Raw genomic sequence first — 20,334 nt, 5'->3', positions numbered from 1 at the left:
GGCCAGCTGGTGGTGACTGTTTAACAGTCTGATGGCCTGGAGATGGAAGCCAAGGAACTTTAAACTTTTGACCCTCTCCACTGCAGCCCGTCGATGTGGATGGGGACGTGCTCTCTCTGCTGTCTCCTGTAGTCCACGATCAGCTCCTTCAATTTGTTGTCATTGAGGGAGAAATTATTTTCCTGGCACCACTCCGCCAGGGCTCTCACCTTCTCCATGTAGGCTGTCTCATTGTTGTTGGTAATCAGGCCTACCACTGTTGTGTCGTCAGCAAACTTGATGATTGAGTTGGAGACTTCATAGTTGAACAGGGAGTACAGGAGGGGGCTGTGCATGCACCCTTGTGGGGCCCCCGTGTTGAGGATCAGCATGGCGAAGGTGTTGATGCCTACCTTCACTAGCTGGAGGCGGCCCGTCAGGAAGTCCAGGATCCAGTTGCACAGGGAGAGGTTCAGACCCAGGGCCCAGAGCTTAGCGATGAGCTTGGAGGGCACTACGGTGTTGAAGGCTGAGCTGTAGTCAATGAACACTATTCTTACATAGGTATTCCTCTTGTCCAGATGGGATAGGGCAGTGTGCAGTACGAAGCCTCTCAAAGCACTTTATGATGACAGAAGTGAGTGCTACGGAGATATAGTTCAGTTACCTTTTCTTTCTTGGGTATAGGAACAATGGTGGACATCTTGAAGCAAGTGGGGACAGCAGACTAGGATAGGGTGAGATTGAATATGTTCGTAAACACTCCAGCCAGCTGGTCTGCGCATGCTCTGACGACGCGGCTCGGAATGTCATCAGTGTTCCTGTACACGCTTAAATGTCTTAGTCACGTCAGCCACTGAGAACGAGAGCACAGTCTTTTTGAGCGTCGGGGACCCAAATCGGCGGCTCGATGTTGTTTTCCTCGAAGCGGGCGAAGAAGGTGTTTAGCTCGTCCGGGAGCTATGCATCAATGTCCGTGACCTGGTTGGCTTTCCCTTTGTAATCAGTCATTGTCTGGAGTGCCACATACGTCTCGTGTCTGAGATGTGTCTCCACTTTGTCACTGTACTGCCGTTTTGCCACTTTCATATCTTATGGAGGTGCTAGCTGCTCTTACGTCAATAATATTCTCAGAGGCGGCCCGGAATATTGTCCAGTCCGAGTGATCAAAACAATCTTGAAGGATAGATTCGGATTGATCAGACATTGAACAGTCCTTACCACGGGAGCTTCCTGTTTAAGTTTCTGCCTATAGGTGGGGAGGAGAAGAATGGAGGTGTGATCTGATTTGGTGAAGAGAGGGTAGGGAAGTGCCTTGTAGCCGCCCCGGAAGGGAGAGTAGCAATGATCCAGGGTCTGTGTTGCGTGTGTAGAACAGGATATGTGTTGATAGAATTTTGGTAGCGTTTTCCTCAGATTTCCTTTATTACAGTCCCCAGCAACAATAAATGCAGCCTCAGGATATGCAGTTTCCAGTTTGCACATAGTCTAGTGTAGTTCCTTGAGAGCCGTCGTGGTGTGGGCTTGGGAGGAATATACATGGCCGTGACGATGGCTGAAGGAAATAATCTCGGGAGGTAATGCCGTCGGCATTTGATGGTGAGTTATTCCAGATCGGGAGAACAAAGGGACTTGAGTTCCTGTACGTTACCACAATCATACCATGTGTTGTTAATCATGAAACAAACCCCTTTGCCATTCTTTGTCCCAGAGAGTTCTTTCTTCCTGTCTGCGCAATGGAGGGAGAACCCCGCTGGCTGAATGGACGGAGACAGTATATCCGGAGAGAGCCATGATTCCGTAAAACAGAGTATATTACAGTCCCTGATGTCTCTCTGGAAGACGATCCTCATCCTGCGCTAGTCTACTTTATTGTCCAGGGACTGAACGTTAGTGAGTAATATACACAGAAGCAGTGGATGGTATGCACGCCGCCTGAGTCTGACTAGGGCCCCACTCCTTCTACCTCTTCTCCGGGGGTCAGCGTTTTGGTACAGCCACCGGGATGAATAGAGCTGCCTCGAGAAGTTCAAACAAAGGATCCAGGTCAGGGAAGTCAAATTTCTGCTTGAATTTCTGCTGAATGACCGGCAATCTAATATCCTGTAGGTAATAATACAAAGAAACGTTGAGCAAATAATGTAAGAAATAACTGTAAGTTGATAGAACTTATCTCTGAACACTCCCTGACAGAACGTACTGATTGAAACATCAAGTGTTGACCTACCTGACCACAGACTGACTTTGAGCTGATCCCACAACTATCTGAGCTTTGGCCTGAGTGGACTGTGGGCGCCACATCTACGCTGACTCTGTTGACCCATGCTGGTCAGCACTTAGATGGCTGACCCATAGGTCATTCAGTCCCAACAGTCCTGACCTACTTTAGGACAACATGACACACAACCTGATGGGTGGTACCAACAAAGAGACAACAGGCCTCTCTAGAGAAAGCGGGAAACACATGCACTACCCCAGGTCAAGTCTTGTCTTCTCTGTCTCACTGGCAGACTATAGTTTCACACAACACTAGAACTGCTGTATCACAGCCTACAACGTACTGTTCAGTGTAACTTCAGTGTCATTTGATTGTTACTTTGGTTGATAACTTCACAGCTCCACTGGTTCTATCAGCAGGTTATAAACCAATTACTACACCGTTTACTACACCGTTTACTACACCGTTTACTACACCGTTTACTACAATGTTTACTACACCGTTTACTACACCGTTTACCACACCGTTTACTACACCGTTTACTACACCGTTTACTACACCGTTTACTACACCGTTTACTACACCGTTTACTACACCGTTTACTACAGTGCTTATTACACTGTTTACTACACTGTTTACTACACTGTTTACTACACTGTTTACTACACTGTTTACTACACTGTTTACTACACTGTTTACTACAATGTTTACTACACTGTTTACTACAATGTTTACTACAATGTTTACTACAATGTTTACTACACTGTTTACTACAATGTTTACTACAATGTTTACTACAATGTTTACTACAATGTTTACTACAATGTTTACTACAATGTTTACTACAATGTTTACTACACTGTTTACTACAATGTTTACTACAATGTTTACTACAATGTTTACTACACTGTTTACTACAATGTTTACTACAATGTTTACTACACTGTTTACTACAATGTTTACTACAATGTTTACTACACTGTTTACTACACTGTTTACTACAATGTTTACTACAATGTTTACTACAATGTTTACTACAATGTTTACTACAATGTTTACTACAATGTTTACTACACTGTTTACTACAATGTTTACTACAATGTTTACTACAATGTTTACTACACTGTTTACTACAATGTTTACTACAATGTTTACTACACTGTTTACTACAATGTTTACTACAATGTTTACTACAATGTTTACTACAATGTTTACTACAATGTTTACTACAATGTTTACTACACTGTTTACTACAATGTTTACTACAATGTTTACTACAATGTTTACTACAATGTTTACTACACTGTTTACTACAATGTTTACTACAATGTTTACTACACTGTTTACTACAATGTTTACTACAATGTTTACTACAATGTTTACTACAATGTTTACTACAATGTTTACTACAATGTTTACTACACTGTTTACTACAATGTTTACTACACTGTTTACTACAATGTTTACTACAATGTTTACTACACTGTTTACTACAATGTTTACTACACTGTTTACTACAATGTTTACTACACTGTTTACTACAATGTTTACTACACTGTTTACTACACTGTTTACTACACTGTTTACTACAATGTTTACTACACTGTTTACTACAATGTTTACTACAATGTTTACTACACTGTTTACTACAATGTTTACTACAATGTTTACTACAATGTTTACTACACTGTTTACTACAATGTTTACTACAATGTTTACTACACTGTTTACTACAATGTTTACTACACTGTTTACTACAATGTTTACTACACTGTTTACTACAATGTTTACTACAATGTTTACTACACTGTTTACTACAATGTTTACTACACTGTTTACTACAATGTTTACTACACTGTTTACTACAATGTTTACTACACTGTTTACTACAATGTTTACTACACTGTTTACTACAATGTTTACTACAATGTTTACTACACTGTTTACTACACTGTTTACTACACTGTTTACTACAATGTTTACTACAATGTTTACTACAATGTTTACTACAATGTTTACTACAATGTTTACTACACTGTTTACTACAATGTTTACTACAATGTTTACTACACTGTTTACTACAATGTTTACTACAATGTTTACTACAATGTTTACTACACTGTTTACTACAATGTTTACTACAATGTTTACTACACTGTTTACTACAATGTTTACTACAATGTTTACTACAATGTTTACTACAATGTTTACTACAATGTTTACTACAATGTTTACTACACTGTTTACTACAATGTTTACTACACTGTTTACTACAATGTTTACTACAATGTTTACTACACTGTTTACTACAATGTTTACTACACTGTTTACTACAATGTTTACTACACTGTTTACTACACTGTTTACTACACTGTTTACTACACTGTTTACTACACTGTTTACTACAATGTTTACTACACTGTTTACTACAATGTTTACTACAATGTTTACTACAATGTTTACTACAATGTTTACTACAATGTTTACTACAATGTTTACTACAATGTTTACTACACTGTTTACTACACTGTTTACTACAATGTTTACTACAATGTTTACTACACTGTTTACTACAATGTTTACTACACTGTTTACTACACTGTTTACTACAATGTTTACTACAATGTTTACTACAATGTTTACTACAATGTTTACTACACTGTTTGTGCTTCTGATCATGATTACAATGAGCTTCCTGTCCCAATATACAGTGCACTCACCAGCCATCACCACGTCCCTGACGAAACACCACACTGACCCTAACATACTGCCCTAACTCCAGTAACCAACACCAACACACAGCCAATCACCTGGAAGACAGAAACAAGGGGCTGTGAAACATAGATAGATAACAACCTGCCCTCCTTCCTCCCTCCTTCCTACCCAGCGAGAAGAGCTTCTGTTCAGGAGAACAACTGGACACAATTGTTTTGGGACGTCTTCACACGGTCGAGGGTCCAGACGGTCGAGGGTCAAAACGATAGCTACTGACTCTACACGGGACGTACAACACAGGGTATTGCATAACGTACATTTCAAATAGAATCCCTGTAGATTCTGAAGGTGATATATTTTATTAGGCAACACTACTTTGTCTGTTTCCAGAAAAGAGACCTATATTACCCTGCAAACACCGCGTGATTTATTAGTGTAGCTCTTTAGTAGAATACCACAGAGGGTTTAATATTAGACGTGTCAGCCTCTCCTGTCCCACACACACCCCTCTGGATGTGAACATGTTAAAACAGAGGGAGAGGGGGAGTTTGGGGTTTAATATTAGACGTGTCAGCCTCTCCTGTCCCACACACACCCCTCTGGATGTGAACATGTTAAAACAGAGGGAGAGGGGGAGTTTGGGGTTTAATATTAGACGTGTCAGCCTCTCCTGTCCCACACACACCCCTCTGGATGTGAACATGTTAAACAGAAACATCAGCTACTGAGCAGAGAGCAGAGCGGCAGAGAGCAGAGCGGCAGAGAGAGCAGAGCGGCAGAGAGCAGAGCGGCAGAGAGAGCAGAGCGGCAGAGAGAGCAGAGCGGCAGAGAGAGAAGAGCGGCAGAGAGCAGAGCGGCAGAGAGAGCAGAGCGGCAGAGAGCAGAGCGGCAGAGAGAGCAGAGCGGCAGAGAGAGCAGAGCGGCAGAGAGCAGAGCGGCAGAGAGCAGAGCGGCAGAGAGAGCAGAGCGGCAGAGAGCAGAGCGGCAGAGAGAGCAGAGCGGCAGAGAGCAGAGCGGCATGGCTCGGAGGGGAGCTGGCGGCACATGTCTGGCGTCAGAACACAGACAGAGAGAGATGGGGTGGCCAGAAGCAGACAAAAGAGAGAGAGAGACAGACAGACAGACAAAGCGAGGGAGGGAGAGAGGGACAGACAGAGAGAGAGAGAGAACATAACATTTGACATCCCAATTAAGGCTAAAAATACTTCAAAGTTATAGAACCCATTGTCCTCTATGGTTGAGAGGTCTGGGGTTCACTCATCAACCAAGAACTCGCCAAATGGGACAAGCACCCAATTGAGACTCTGCATGCAGAATTCTGCAAAAATATCCTCTGTGTACAATATAAAAAAACAAATAATGCATGCAGAGCAGAATTAGGCCGATACCCGCTAATTATCAAAATTCACACCCACCAAAAGGAAAGTGATAGAATGAGAGAGAGAGAGACATAAACTTTTGGTTATTGTCTATTCCATTTAGTTATTGTCTATTACCATCCATATCCAGTATATTACCTTCCATATACAGTATATTACCTTCCATATCCAGTATATTACCTTCCATATCCAGTATATTACCTTCCATATCCAGTATATTACCTTCCATATGCAGTATATTACCTTCCATATCCAGTATATTACCTTCCATATCCAGTATATTACCTTCCATATCCAGTATATTACCTTCCATATCCAGTATATTACCTTCCATATCCAGTATATTACCTTCCATATCCAGTATATTACCTTCCATATACAGTATATTACCTTCCATATCTAGTATATTACCTTCCATATCTAGTATATTACCTTCCATATCCAGTATATTACCTTCCATATCTAGTATATTACCTTCCATATCCAGTATATTACCTTCCATATCCAGTATATTACCTTCCATATCCAGTATATTACCTTCCATATCCAGTATATTACCTTCCATATCTAGTATATTACCTTCCATATCTAGTATATTACCTTCCATATCTAGTATATTACCTTCCATATCCAGTATATTACCTTCCATATCCAGTATATTACCTTCCATATCCAGTATATTACCTTCCATATCTAGTATATTACCTTCCATATCCAGTATATTACCTTCCATATCCAGTATATTACCTTCCATATCCAGTATATTACCTTCCATATCCAGTAGATTACCTTCCATATCCAGTATATTACCTTCCATATCTAGTATATTACCTTCCATATCCAGTATATTACCTTCCATATCCAGTATATTACCTTCCATATCCAGTATATTACCTTCCATATCCAGTATATTACCTTCCATATCTAGTATATTACCTTCCATATCCAGTATATTACCTTCCATATCCAGTATATTACCTTCCATATCCAGTATATTACCTTCCATATCCAGTATATTACCTTCCATATACAGTATATTACCTTCCATATCCAGTATATTACCTTCCATATCTAGTATATTACCTTCCATATCTAGTATATTACCTTCCATATCCAGTATATTACCTTCCATATACAGTATATTACCTTCCATATCCAGTATATTACCTTCCATATCCAGTATATTACCTTCCATATCCAGTATATTACCTTCCATATCCAGTATATTACCTTCCATATCCAGTAGATTACCTTCCATATCCAGTATATTACCTTCCATATCTAGTATATTACCTTCCATATCCAGTATATTACCTTCCATATCTAGTATATTACCTTCCATATCCAGTATATTACCTTCCATATCCAGTATATTACCTTCCATATCCAGTATATTACCTTCCATATCTAGTATATTACCTTCCATATCTAGTATATTACCTTCCATATCCAGTATATTACCTTCCATATCCAGTATATTACCTTCCATATCCAGTATATTACCTTCCATATCCAGTATATTACCTTCCATATCCAGTATATTACCTTCCATATCCAGTATATTACCTTCCATATCCAGTATATTACCTTCCATATCTAGTATATTACCTTCCATATGCAGTATATTACCTTCCATATACAGTATAGCATAAACATAACGATGGTCATTATGGCCAAACAGTTATATTTTTGTTTCATCAGACCAGAGGATATTTCTCCAAAAAGTACAATCTTTGTCCCCATGTGCGGTTGCAAACCGTAGTCTGGCTTTTTTATGGCGGCTTTGGAGCAGTGGCTTCTTCCTTGCTGAGCGGTCTTTCAGGTTATGTCGATATAGGACTCGTTTTACTGTGGATATAGATACTTTTGTACCTGTTTCCTCCAGCATCTTCACAAGGTCCTTTGCTGTTGTTCTGGGATTGATTTGCACTTTTCGCACCAAAGTACGTTCATCTTTAGGAGACAAAACGCGTCTCCTTCCTGAGCGGTTAGACGGCTGCTTGGTCCCATGGTGTTTATACTTGCGTACTATTGTTTGTACAGATGAATGTAGTACCTTCAGGCGTTTGGAAATTGCTCCCAAAGATGAACCAGACTTGTGGGGGTCTACATTTTATTTTCTGAGGTATTGGCTGATTCTATTGATTTTCCCATGATGTCAAGCAAAGAGGCACTGAGTTTGAAGGTAGGCCTTGAAATACATCCACAGGTACACCTCCAATTAACTCAGATGATGTCAATTAGCCTATCAGAAGCTTCTAAAGCCATGACATAATTTTCTGGAATTTTCCAAGCTGTTTAAAGGCACAGTCAGCGTAGTGTATGTTAACCTCTGACCCGCTGGAATTGTGATACAGTGAATTATATGTGAAATAACCTGTCTATAAACAATGTAGAAACACACTGAGGTCTGTACCGGTCTAGAAACACACTGAGGTCTGTACCGGTCTAGAAACACACTGAGGTCTGTTCCGGTCTAGAAACACACTGAGGTCTGTACCGGTCTAGAAACACACTGAGGTCTGTTCCGGTCTAGAAACACACTGAGGTCTGTACCGGTCTAGAAACACACTGAGGTCTGTACCGGTCTAGAAACACACTGAGGTCTGTACCGGTCTAGAAACACACTGAGGTCTGTTCCGGTCTAGAAACACACTGAGGTCTGTACCGGTCTAGAAACACACTGAGGTCTGTTCCGGTCTAGAAACACACTGAGGTCTGTACCGGTCTAGAAACACACTGAGGTCTGTACCGGTCTAGAAACACACTGAGGTCTGTACCGGTCTAGAAACACACTGAGGTCTGTAGCGGTCTAGAAACACACTGAGGTCTGTACCGGTCTAGAAATACACTGAGGTCTGTACCGGTCTAGAAACACACTGAGGTCTGTACCGGTCTAGAAACACACTGAGGTCTGTACCGGTCTAGAAACACACTGAGGTCTGTACCGGTCTAGAAACACACTGAGGTCTGTTCCGGTCTAGAAACACAGTGAGGTCTGTACCGGTCTAGAAATACACTGAGGTCTGTACCGGTCTAGAAACACACTGAGGTCTGTACCGGTCTAGAAACACACTGAGGTCTGTACCGGTCTAGAAACACACTGAGGTCTGTACCGGTCTAGAAACACACTGAGGTCTGTACCGGTCTAGAAACACACTGAGGTCTGTACCGGTCTAGAAACACACTGAGGTCTGTTCCGGTCTAGAAACACACTGAGGTCTGTACCGGTCTAGAAACACACTGAGGTCTGTACCGGTCTAGAAACACACTGAGGTCTGTACCGGTCTAGAAACACACTGAGGTCTGTACCGGTCTAGAAACACACTGAGGTCTGTAGCGGTCTAGAAACACACTGAGGTCTGTAGCGGTCTAGAAACACACTGAGGTCTGTACCGGTCTAGAAACACACTGAGGTCTGTACCGGTCTAGAAACACACTGAGGTCTGTACCGGTCTAGAAACACACTGAGGTCTGTACCGGTCTAGAAACACACTGAGGTCTGTACCGGTCTAGAAACACACTGAGGTCTGTACCGGTCTAGAAACACACTGAGGTCTGTACCGGTCTAGAAACACACTGAGGTCCTCTAAAGAACAGACATGGAAAATAATCCAATTTTCTTAGTCACATGCGCCGAACACAACAGGTGTAGACCTTACAGTGACATGCTTACTTATGAGCCCCTAACCAACAGTGCAGTTTCAAAGAATAAGAATAAGAGATAAAAGTAACAAGTAATTAAAGAGCAGCAGTAAAACATAGCTATATATACAGGGGGGTGCAGGTGCATGATGTGTGGGGGCACCGGTTAGTTGAGGTAGTATGTACATGTAGGTAGAGTTATTAAAGTGACTTTGCATAGATGACAACAGAGAGTGGCAGTGGTGAGGAGAGGGGAGCAGGGTGGGAATGCAAATAATCTGCGGTAGCAGAGAGAACCGTCTATGACTAGGGTGGCTGGAGTCTTTGACAATTTATAGGGCCTTCCTCTGACACCGTCTGGTATAGAGGTCCTGGATGGCAGCAAGCTTGGCCCCAGTGATGTACTGGGCCGTTCGCACTACCCTCTGTAGTGCCTTGCGGTCGGAGACCGAGCAGTTGCCATATCAGGCAGTGATGCAACCAGTCAGGATGCTCTCGATGTTGCAGCTGTAGAACCTTTTGAGGATCTGAGGACAAAACCTATTCCTGAAAAAAATATTTTTAGTTTCCTGAGGGGGAATAGGTTTTGTCGTGCCCTCTTCACGACTGTCATGATGTGCTTGGACCATGTTAGTTTGTTGGTGATGTGGACACCAAGGAACTTGAAGCTCTCAACCTGCTCCACTGCAGCCCCGTCGATGAGAATGGGGGAGTGTTCGGCCCTCCTTTTCCTGTAGTCCACAATCATCTCTTTTGACTTGATCACGTTGAGGGAGAGGTTGTTGTCCTGGCACCACACAGCCAGGTCTCTGACCTCCTCCCTATAGGCTGTCTCGTTGTTGTCGGTGATCAGGCCTCCCACTGTTGTGTCATCGGCAAATTTAATGATGGTGTTGGAGTTGCTCTTGGCCACACAGTAATCAGTGAACAGGGAGTACAGGAGGGGACTGAGCACGCACCCCTGAGGGGCCCCTGTGTTGCAGATCAGCGTGGCGGATGTGTTGTTACCTACCCTTACCACCTGGGGGTGGCCCGTTAGGAAGTCCAGGATCCAGTTGCAGAGAGAGGTGTTTAGTCCAGGGTCATTATCTTAATGATGAGCTTGGAGGGTACTATGGTGTTGAAGGCTGAGCTGTAGTCAATGAATAGCATTCTCACGTAGGTGTTCCTTTTTTCCAGGTGGGAAAGGGCAGTGTGGAGTGCAATAGAGATTGCATCATCTGTGGATCTGTTGGGACGGTATGCAAATTGGAGTGGGTCTATGGTTTCTGGGATCATGGTGTTGATATGAGCCATGACCAGCATTTCAAAGCACTTCATGGCTACAGACATGAGTGCTACGGGTCGGTAGTCATTTAGGCAGGTTACCTTAGTGTTCTTGGGCACAGGCACTATGGTGGTTTGCTTAAAACATGTTGGCATTATAGACTCATACAGGGAGAGGTTGAAAATGTGAGTGAAGACACTTGCTAATTGGTCAGCGCATGCTCGCAGTACACGTCCTGGTAATCCGTCTGGCACGGCGGCCTTGTGAATTTTGACCTGTCTAAAGGTCTTACTCACATACGCTGCGGAGAGCGTAATCACACAGTCTTCCGGAACAGCTGGTGCTCGCATGCATGTGTCAGTGTTATTTTCCTCGAAGCGAGCATAGAAGTAGTTTAGGTTGTCTGGTAGGCTCATGTCACTGGGCAGCTCTTGGCTGTGCTTCCCTTTGTAGTCTGTAATGGTTTGCAAGCCCTGCCACATCCGACGAGCGTCAGAGCCGGTGTAGTACGATTCAATCTTAGTCCTGTATTGAAGCTTTGCCTGTTTGATGGTTCGTCGGAGGGCATAGCGGGATTTCTTATAAGCTTCCGGGTTAGAGTCCCGCTCCTTGAAAGCGGCAGCTCTAGCCTTTAGCTCAGTCCGGATGTTGCCTGTAATCCATGGCTTCTGGTTGGGGTATGTACGTATGGTCACTGTGGGGATGACGTCATCGATGCACTTATTGATGAAGCCAATGACAGATGTGATGTACTCCTCAATGCCATCGGAAGAATCCAGGAACATTTTCCAGTCTGTGCTAGCAAAACAGTCCTGTAGCTTACCATCTGCTTCATCTGACCACTTTTTATGTATCTAGTCACTGGTGCTTCCTGCTTTAATTTTTGCTTGTAAGCAGGAATCAGGAGGATGGAATTACGGTCAGATTTGCCAAATGGGGGGCGAGGGAGAGATTTATATACATCTCTGTGTGTGGAGTCTAGGTGGTCCAGAGTGCTTTTTCCTCTGGTTGCACATTTAAAATGCTGATAGAAATTTGGTAAAACTGATTTAAGTTTCCCTGCATTAAAGTACCCGGCTACTAGGAGCGCCACCTCTGGGTGAGCATTTTCTTGTTTGCTTATGGCGGAATACAGCTCATTCAATGCTATCTTAGTGCCAATCTCTGACTGAGTTGGTATGTAAACAACTACGAAGCATACAGATGAAAACTCTCTCGGTAGGTAGTGTGGTCTACAGCTTATCATGAGATACTCTACTTCAGGTGAGTAAAACCTCAAGACTTCCTTAGATATCGTACACTAGCTGTTGTTTACAAAAATACATAGTCCTCCACCCCTTGTCTTACCAGACGCCGCTGTTCTATCCTGCCGATACAGCGTATAACCAGCCAGCTGTATGATGATATTGTCGTTGTTCAGCCGCAACTCCGTGAAGCATAAGATGTTACAGTTTTTAATGTCCCGTTGGTAGTTTAATCTTCCCCGTAATTCATTGATTTTATTAAACAACCACACAGTCAAGGGCCAGTAAGCTGGACAGAAATTCATACAGATGGGCCCAAGAAGGCATCGATCTAGCAGTACAAAACATCAACTATATATTCAGGCAAACAGCAAAATAAGCACAACTGAAATTGATCCAAAATATAAATAAAAAATACCACAGATGACAACTGGTTTGATGCAGATTGTAAAATTATAAGGACAAAACTTCAAACCAAAAGCACAAACCCAAATAATGGTGAATTACGCCTTCATTACTGTGAAAAAAAAAATTACTGTAAAGCTCTATAAACGTACACTCAGAACCAAAAAAACACAGTACAACAGCAAGCAGCTGACACTAATTGAGGAGTCCATAAACACAAACAACTTCTGGCAAAATTGGAAAAAACAAAAGAAAATCTAAACTAGACGAATTAGCGATACAAAATGGTGACATATGGACAAACCCATTTACAACACTCTACAACACCGTTCAAATTGACACAAACGCAGAACAACGCCAAATTCATGAGAGGTTGAATGGATTAGAAAAAGCTATAAAGGACAATGAAATTCAATTGGACTCCCCCATTTTACTGACCAGGAGCTCTATAAGAAACTTCAGGTCTTCAAATTTAAAAAAGCATGCGGACCTGATGGTATCCTAAATGAGATGCTAAAAATGTATATTGGCTATATTAAAACTGTTTCATATTATTCTGAGTGTAGGTTACTTCCCTGACATCTGGAATCAAGAACTTATAACCCCAATCTTTAAGAACGGAGACAAATTTGACCTTAACAATTACAGAGGGTTTTGTGTGAACAGTAACCTGGGGAAGGTTTTCTGTAGTAATATAAATGTAAGAGTTCTAAACTTCCTTTAATAAGCACAATGTCTTGAGTAAAAGCCAAATTGGATGTATACCAAAACATCGCACAACTGATCATATTTACACCCTACACACACTGATAGATAAACATGTCTACCAAAATAATACCAAAATGTATGCTTGCTTTATCGACTTCCAAAAATAATTTTATTCTATTTGGCATACAGGACTGTTCTACAAAGTTATTGAAGTGGTGTAGGGGGTAAAACATATGACATAATTAAATCAATGTATACTGGCAATATGTGCAGCATTAAAATTGGCAAAAAAAATTAGAATTCTTTAACCAGGGGCGGGGCCTTCGCCAGGGTTGCAATCTGAGCCCTGCACTCTTCAATATTTATGTCAACGAATTTGCTACAATTCAGGAAAAATCCTCGGTGTTCGTCTCCACAATTCAGAGGTTAAATGCCTTCTCTTGGCAGATGACCTATGCCTGCTGTCACCCACAGCACACGGCCTACAGCAGAGCCTGGACCTGCTAGGGCAGTACTGCCAGACCTGGGCCCTGGCAGTAAACCACAAAAATACTAAAATAATGATTTTCCAGAAAAGATCCAGATCTCAGGGAATTAGACCAAAGTTCTGAATTGGTACAAAATATATAGAGTACTGTACACACTACAATTACTGAGGTTTAAATATATAGAGTACTGTACACACTACAATTACTGAGGTTTATATATATAGAGTACTGTACACACTACAATTACTGAGGTTTAAATATATAGAGTACTGTACACACTACAGTTCCTGAGGTTTAAATATATAGAGTACTGTACACACTACAATTACTGAGGTTTAAATATATAGAGTACTGTACACACTACAGTTCCTGAGGTTTAAATATATAGAGTACTGTACACACTACAATTACTGAGGTTTAAATATATAGAGTACTGTACACACTACAATTACTGAGGTTTAAATATATAGAGTACTGTACACACTACAGTTCCTGAGGTTTATATATATAGAGTACTGTACACACTACAATTACTGAGGTTTAAATATATAGAGTACTGCACACACTACAATTACTGAGGTTTATATATATAGAGTACTGTACACACTACAATTACTGAGGTTTAAATATATAGCGTACTGTACACACTACAATTACTGAGGGGTAAATATATAGAGTACTGTACACACTACAATTACTGAGGTTTAAATATATAGAGTACTGTGCACACTACAATTACTGAGGTTTATATATATATAGAGTACTGTACACACTACAATTACTGAGGTTTAAATATATAGAGTACTGCACACACTACAATTACTGAGGTTTATATATATAGAGTACTGCACACACTACAATTACTGAGGTTTAAATATATAGAGTACTGCACACAGTACAATTACTGAGGTTTATATATATAGAGTACTGCACACAGTACAATTACTGAGGTTTAAATATATAGAGTACTGTACACACTACAATTACTGAGGTTTAAATATATAGAGTACTGCACACACTACAATTACTGAGGTTTAAATATATAGAGTACTGCACACACTACAAGTACTGAGGTTTAAATATATAGAGGACTGTACACACTACAATTACTGAGGTTTAAATATATAGAGTACTGTACACACTACAATTACTGAGGTTTAAATATATAGAGTACTGTACACACTACAATTACTGAGGTTTAAATATATAGAGTACTGTACACACTACAATTACTGAGGTTTAAATATATAGAGTACTGTACACACTACAATTACTGAGGTTTAAATATATAGATTACTGTACACACTACAAGTACTGAGGTTTAAATATATAGATTACTGTACACACTACAAGTACTGAGGTTTAAATATATAGATTACTGTACACACTACAAGTACTGAGGTTTAAATATATAAGAGTACTGCACATACTACAATTACTGAGGTTTAAATATATAGGGTACTGTACACACTACAATTACTGAGGTTTAAATATATAGAGTACTGTACACACTACAATTACTGAGGTTTAAATATATAGATTACTGTACACACTACAAGTACTGAGGTTTAAATATATAGATTACTGTACACACTACAAGTACTGAGGTTTAAATATATAGATTACTGTACACACTACAATTACTGAGGTTTAAATATATAGAGTACTGTACACACTACTGACCCTCATCCAGCTGGTCCTGGGGCTGAGTTCACTAACCTGTTCTACTAACACACTGAAGCCTCAGGACCCTCATCCAGCTGGTCCTGAGTTCACAAACCTGTTCTACTAACACACTGAAGCCTCAGGACCAGAACATCCAATCAATCAGGATAAACCAAATTACAACACAGTCAAAACAAAACTATATTGCTTATTGGGAAACACAAGCACAAACACAAAGCAAAATGCAGTGCTATCTGGCCCTAAATCGACAGTACACTGTGGCTAAATATTTGACCATGGTTACTGATCAAAACCTTAGATAAACCTTGACAAAGTACAGGTTCATGAGCACAGCCTTGTCATTGAGAAGGGTAGACACAGGAAAACCTGGCTCCTTGTAGAGGAAAGGCTGTGCAACCACTGCACCACAGCAGAACCTGAGACGGAGCTGCATTTCCTGACAAAATGTAAAAAATATAAAACAATTAGAGAGTGTCATTTCCCCAAATGTTAAGCCCTTATTCAAGGTTTCAAATACCTCTCTGATGAGGATAGGCTACCCGTCCTGTTGGGGGAGGACGCAGAGAGCTGTGGGTTGGCAGCGCACTACATTGCTGCCTGCCATAAGTTGAGGGACAGTGTCTGACAGACCAACCAACCTGCACATGTCCTTTATGCTTATTGTTATTGTTGAATGTGTTGGTTATTTTGACCCTTGGTTATTGTTGTTACTGTTGTCACGTTGACAATTCTGATTCTCATTTTTATTTTTATATTGTAAATATCCAAAATAAGCTTTGGCAATATGTACATTGTTACGTCATGCCAATAAAGCGAATTGAAATTGAGAGAGAGAGAAAGAGAGAAAGAGAGAAAGAGAGAAAGAGAGAGAGACAGAGAGAGAGAGAGAGAGAGAGAGACAGAGAGACAGAGAGACAGAGAGACAGAGAGAGAGAGAGAGAGAGAGAGACAGAGCGATGAAGAGATGAAGAGGAGTGTATTTACCTGTGGGCAGTACTGTGGGTAATCTGGCTGTAGAGACGGAGAGAGGGAATAGGAGGAGGGAGAGCCAGAGAGAACACCACATAGCAACTATTCCTCTGGTCACCACAGTGATGTGCTGAGCTACTAGACCTGTCTCCGACTCAGGCATCATACCGGTGCATCATGGGTATCCAACAGAATCACTGCCTCCGTCACCATAGAAACAACCCCAGATATACCTCTCGCTGTCCTGAAACACAGAGACACAACAGACAGGCAGTCAGTCAGTCAGTCAGTTAGTTACTCAGTCAGACATACAGACAGACAGTAAGTCACTCAGTCAGACATACAAACAGTCACTCAGTCAGACAGGCAGACAGTCACTCAGTCAGACAGTCAGGCAGCCAGACAGTCACTCAGTCACTCAGTCAGACATGCAGACAGTCAGTCAGTCAGCCAGACAGTCACTCAGTCACTCAGTCAGACATGCAGACAGTCAGTCAGTCAGCCAGACAGTCGCTCAGTCACTCAGTCAGACATGCAGACAGTCACTCAGTCAGACAGTCAGTCAGCCAGACAGTCAGTCAGTCAGTCAGTCAGTCAGTCAGTCAGTCAGTCAGTCAGTCAAACAGTCAGTCAGCCAGACAGTCCCTCAGTCAGACAGTCGGTCAGTCAGACACTCAGTCAGACATGCAGACAGTCCCTCAGTCAGACAGTCGGTCAGTCAGACACTCAGTCAGACATGCAGACAGTCCCTCAGTCAGACAGTCAGACATGCAGACAGTCCCTCAGTCAGACAGTCGGTCAGTCAGACACTCAGTCAGACATGCAGACAGTCCCTCAGTCAGACAGTCAGACATGCAGACAGTCCCTCAGTCAGACAGTCAGACATGCAGACAGTCCCTCAGTCAGACAGTCAGTCAGTCAGTCAGTCAGTCAAACAGTCAGTCAGCCAGACAGTCCCTCAGCCAGACAGTCGGTCAGTCAGACACTCAGTCAGACATGCAGACAGTCCCTCAGTCAGACAGTCGGTCAGACACTCAGTCAGACATGCAGACAGTCCCTCAGTCAGACAGTCGGTCAGTCAGACACTCAGTCAGACATGCAGACAGTCCCTCAGTCAGACAGTCAGACATGCAGACAGTCCCTCAGTCAGACAGTCAGACATGCAGACAGTCCCTCAGTCAGACAGTCGGTCAGTCAGACACTCAGTCAGACATGCAGACAGTCCCTCAGTCAGACAGTCAGACATGCAGACAGTCCCTCAGTCAGACACTCAGTCAGACACTCAGTCAGACATGCAGACAGTCCCTCAGTCAGACAGTCGGTCAGTCAGACACTCAGTCAGACATGCAGACAGTCCCTCAGTCAGTCAGACAGTCGGTCAGTCACTCAGTCACAGTCAGACATACAGGCAGACAGTCACTCAGTCAGTGTGTCACTCAGTCAGACATACAGGCAGACAGTCAGTCAGTCAGTCAGTCACTCAGTCACAGTCAGACATACAGGCAGACAGTCACAGTCAGACAGTCAGTCACTCAGTCAGACATACAGGCAGACAGTCACTCAGTCAGTGAGTCAGTACAGTACAATACACATCTTTAAAACAGGGTTAGTTAACTGTTATGTAGTAGGTAGGTAAGTCTGGAGGCGAAACAAATGCACACCTGTTTAGGAGAGGTGCCATTGGAACACAGGAGTGATGGTTGCTGATAATGGGCCTCTGTACGCCTATGTAGATATTCCATAAAAAATCAGCCGTTTCCAGCTACAATAGTGATTTACAACATTAACAATGTCTACACTGTATTTCTGATCAATTTTATGTTATTTTAATGGACCAAAAATTTAAAAACGAGGACGTTTCTAAGTGACCCCAAACTTCTGAACGGTAGTGTATACTATAGTGTGTAGTATAGTATTCTACAGTTTACTACAGAATTCTACAGTCAGTACTGTAGTATTCTATAGTAAACTGTAGTATTTTTTCATGTGGGGTTTGAGACGTCTTTTTGGAGGTTTTCCTATTATTATCATTTGTTTGTAACCCAAGTCCCGATTCCAACAATAGTTAAGCCTAAATGGATTCCTTTTTGTGAACTGTTCTCTTTGACCTACAATGAATAGAGTGCTATTCACCTGTTATTCACCTGCTATACACCTGCTATTCACCTGTTATTCACCTGCTATACACCTGTTATTCACCTGTTATTCACCTATTATTCACCTATTGTTCAGCTGCTATTCAGCTGCTATTCACCTGCTATTCACCTGTTATTCACCTATTATTCACCTGCTATACACCTGTTATTCACCTGCTATACACCTGTTATTCAGCTGTTATTCACCTATTATTCACCTGTTATTCACCTGCTATACACCTGTTATTCACCTGTTATTCACTTATTATTCACCTGCTATTTACCTGCTATTCACCTATTATTCAGCTGCTATTCACCTGCTATTCACCTGCTATTTACCTGTTATTCACCTGTTATTCACCTGTTATTCACCTATTATTCACCTGCTATTCACCTATTATTCACCTGCTATTCACCTGCTATTCACCTGCTATTCACCTGCTATTCACCTGTTATTCACCTATTATTCACCTGCTATACACCTGTTATTCACCTGCTATTCACCTGTTATTCACCTGCTATTCACCTATTATTCACCTGCTATTCACCTGTTATTCACCTGCTATTCACCTATTATTCACCTGCTATTCACCTATTATTCACCTGCTATTCACCTGCTATTCACCTGTTATTCACCTGTTATTCACCTGTTATTCACCTGTTATTCACCTATTATTCACCTGCTATTTACCGATTGTTCAGCTGCTATTCAGCTGCTATTCACCTGCTATTCACCTGTTATTCACCGATTGTTCAGCTGCTATTCAGCTGCTATACACCTGCTATTCACCTATTATTCACCTATTATTCACCTGCTATTCACCTATTATTCACCTGCTATTCACCTGCTATTCACCTGCTATTCAGCTGCTATTCACCTGCTATTCACCTGCTATTCACCTATTATTCACCTGCTATTCACCTGCTATTCAGCTGCTATTCACCTGCTATTCACCTATTATTCACCTGCTATTCACCTGCTATTCACCTGCTATTCAGCTGCTATTCACCTGCTATTCACCTGCTATTCACCTGCTATTCACCTGCTATTCACCTGCTATTCACCTATTATTCACCTATTATTCACCTGCTATTCACCTATTATTCACCTGCTATTCACCTGCTATTCCGCTGCTATTCACCTGTTATTCACCTGCAATTCAGCTGCTATTCACCTGCTATACACCTGTTATTCACCTGCTATTCAGCTGCTATTCACCTGCTATTCAGCTGCTATTCACCTGCTATACACCTGTTATTCACCTGCTATTCAGCTGCTATTCACCTGCTATTCACCTGTTATTCACCTGCTATACACCTGTTATTCACCTGCAATTCAGCTGCTATTCACCTATTATTCACCTGCTATTTACCTGCTATACACCTGTTATTCACCTGCTATTCACCTGTTATTCACCTGCAATTCAGCTGCTATTCACCTGCTATACACCTGTTATTCACCTGCTATTCACCTGTTATTCACGTCTTCAGATACA

At 41.7% G+C, this 20,334-nt stretch overlaps 1 protein-coding gene across 1 annotated transcript in view; it reads right to left on the bottom strand.

The window, feature by feature from the left end:
- The window catches only part of LOC120036231 (fibroblast growth factor receptor 3-like), a gene marked incomplete at its 3' end in the record, with an annotated part of 55,557 nt that overhangs the window by 20,793 nt on the left and 14,430 nt on the right, over nt 1–20,334 (bottom strand). Inside the window, exon 2 of the mRNA XM_038982711.1 lies at nt 16,719–16,947. Coding sequence (XP_038838639.1) covers nt 16,719–16,869 — 151 coding nt within the window. The remainder of the gene's footprint in view (nt 1–16,718; nt 16,948–20,334) is intronic.

This window comes from Salvelinus namaycush, unplaced genomic scaffold, assembly GCF_016432855.1.
Source record: "Salvelinus namaycush isolate Seneca unplaced genomic scaffold, SaNama_1.0 Scaffold1258, whole genome shotgun sequence".
Taxonomy (NCBI): domain Eukaryota; kingdom Metazoa; phylum Chordata; class Actinopteri; order Salmoniformes; family Salmonidae; genus Salvelinus; species Salvelinus namaycush.
This window is presented reverse-complemented; position numbering and strand designations above follow the sequence as displayed.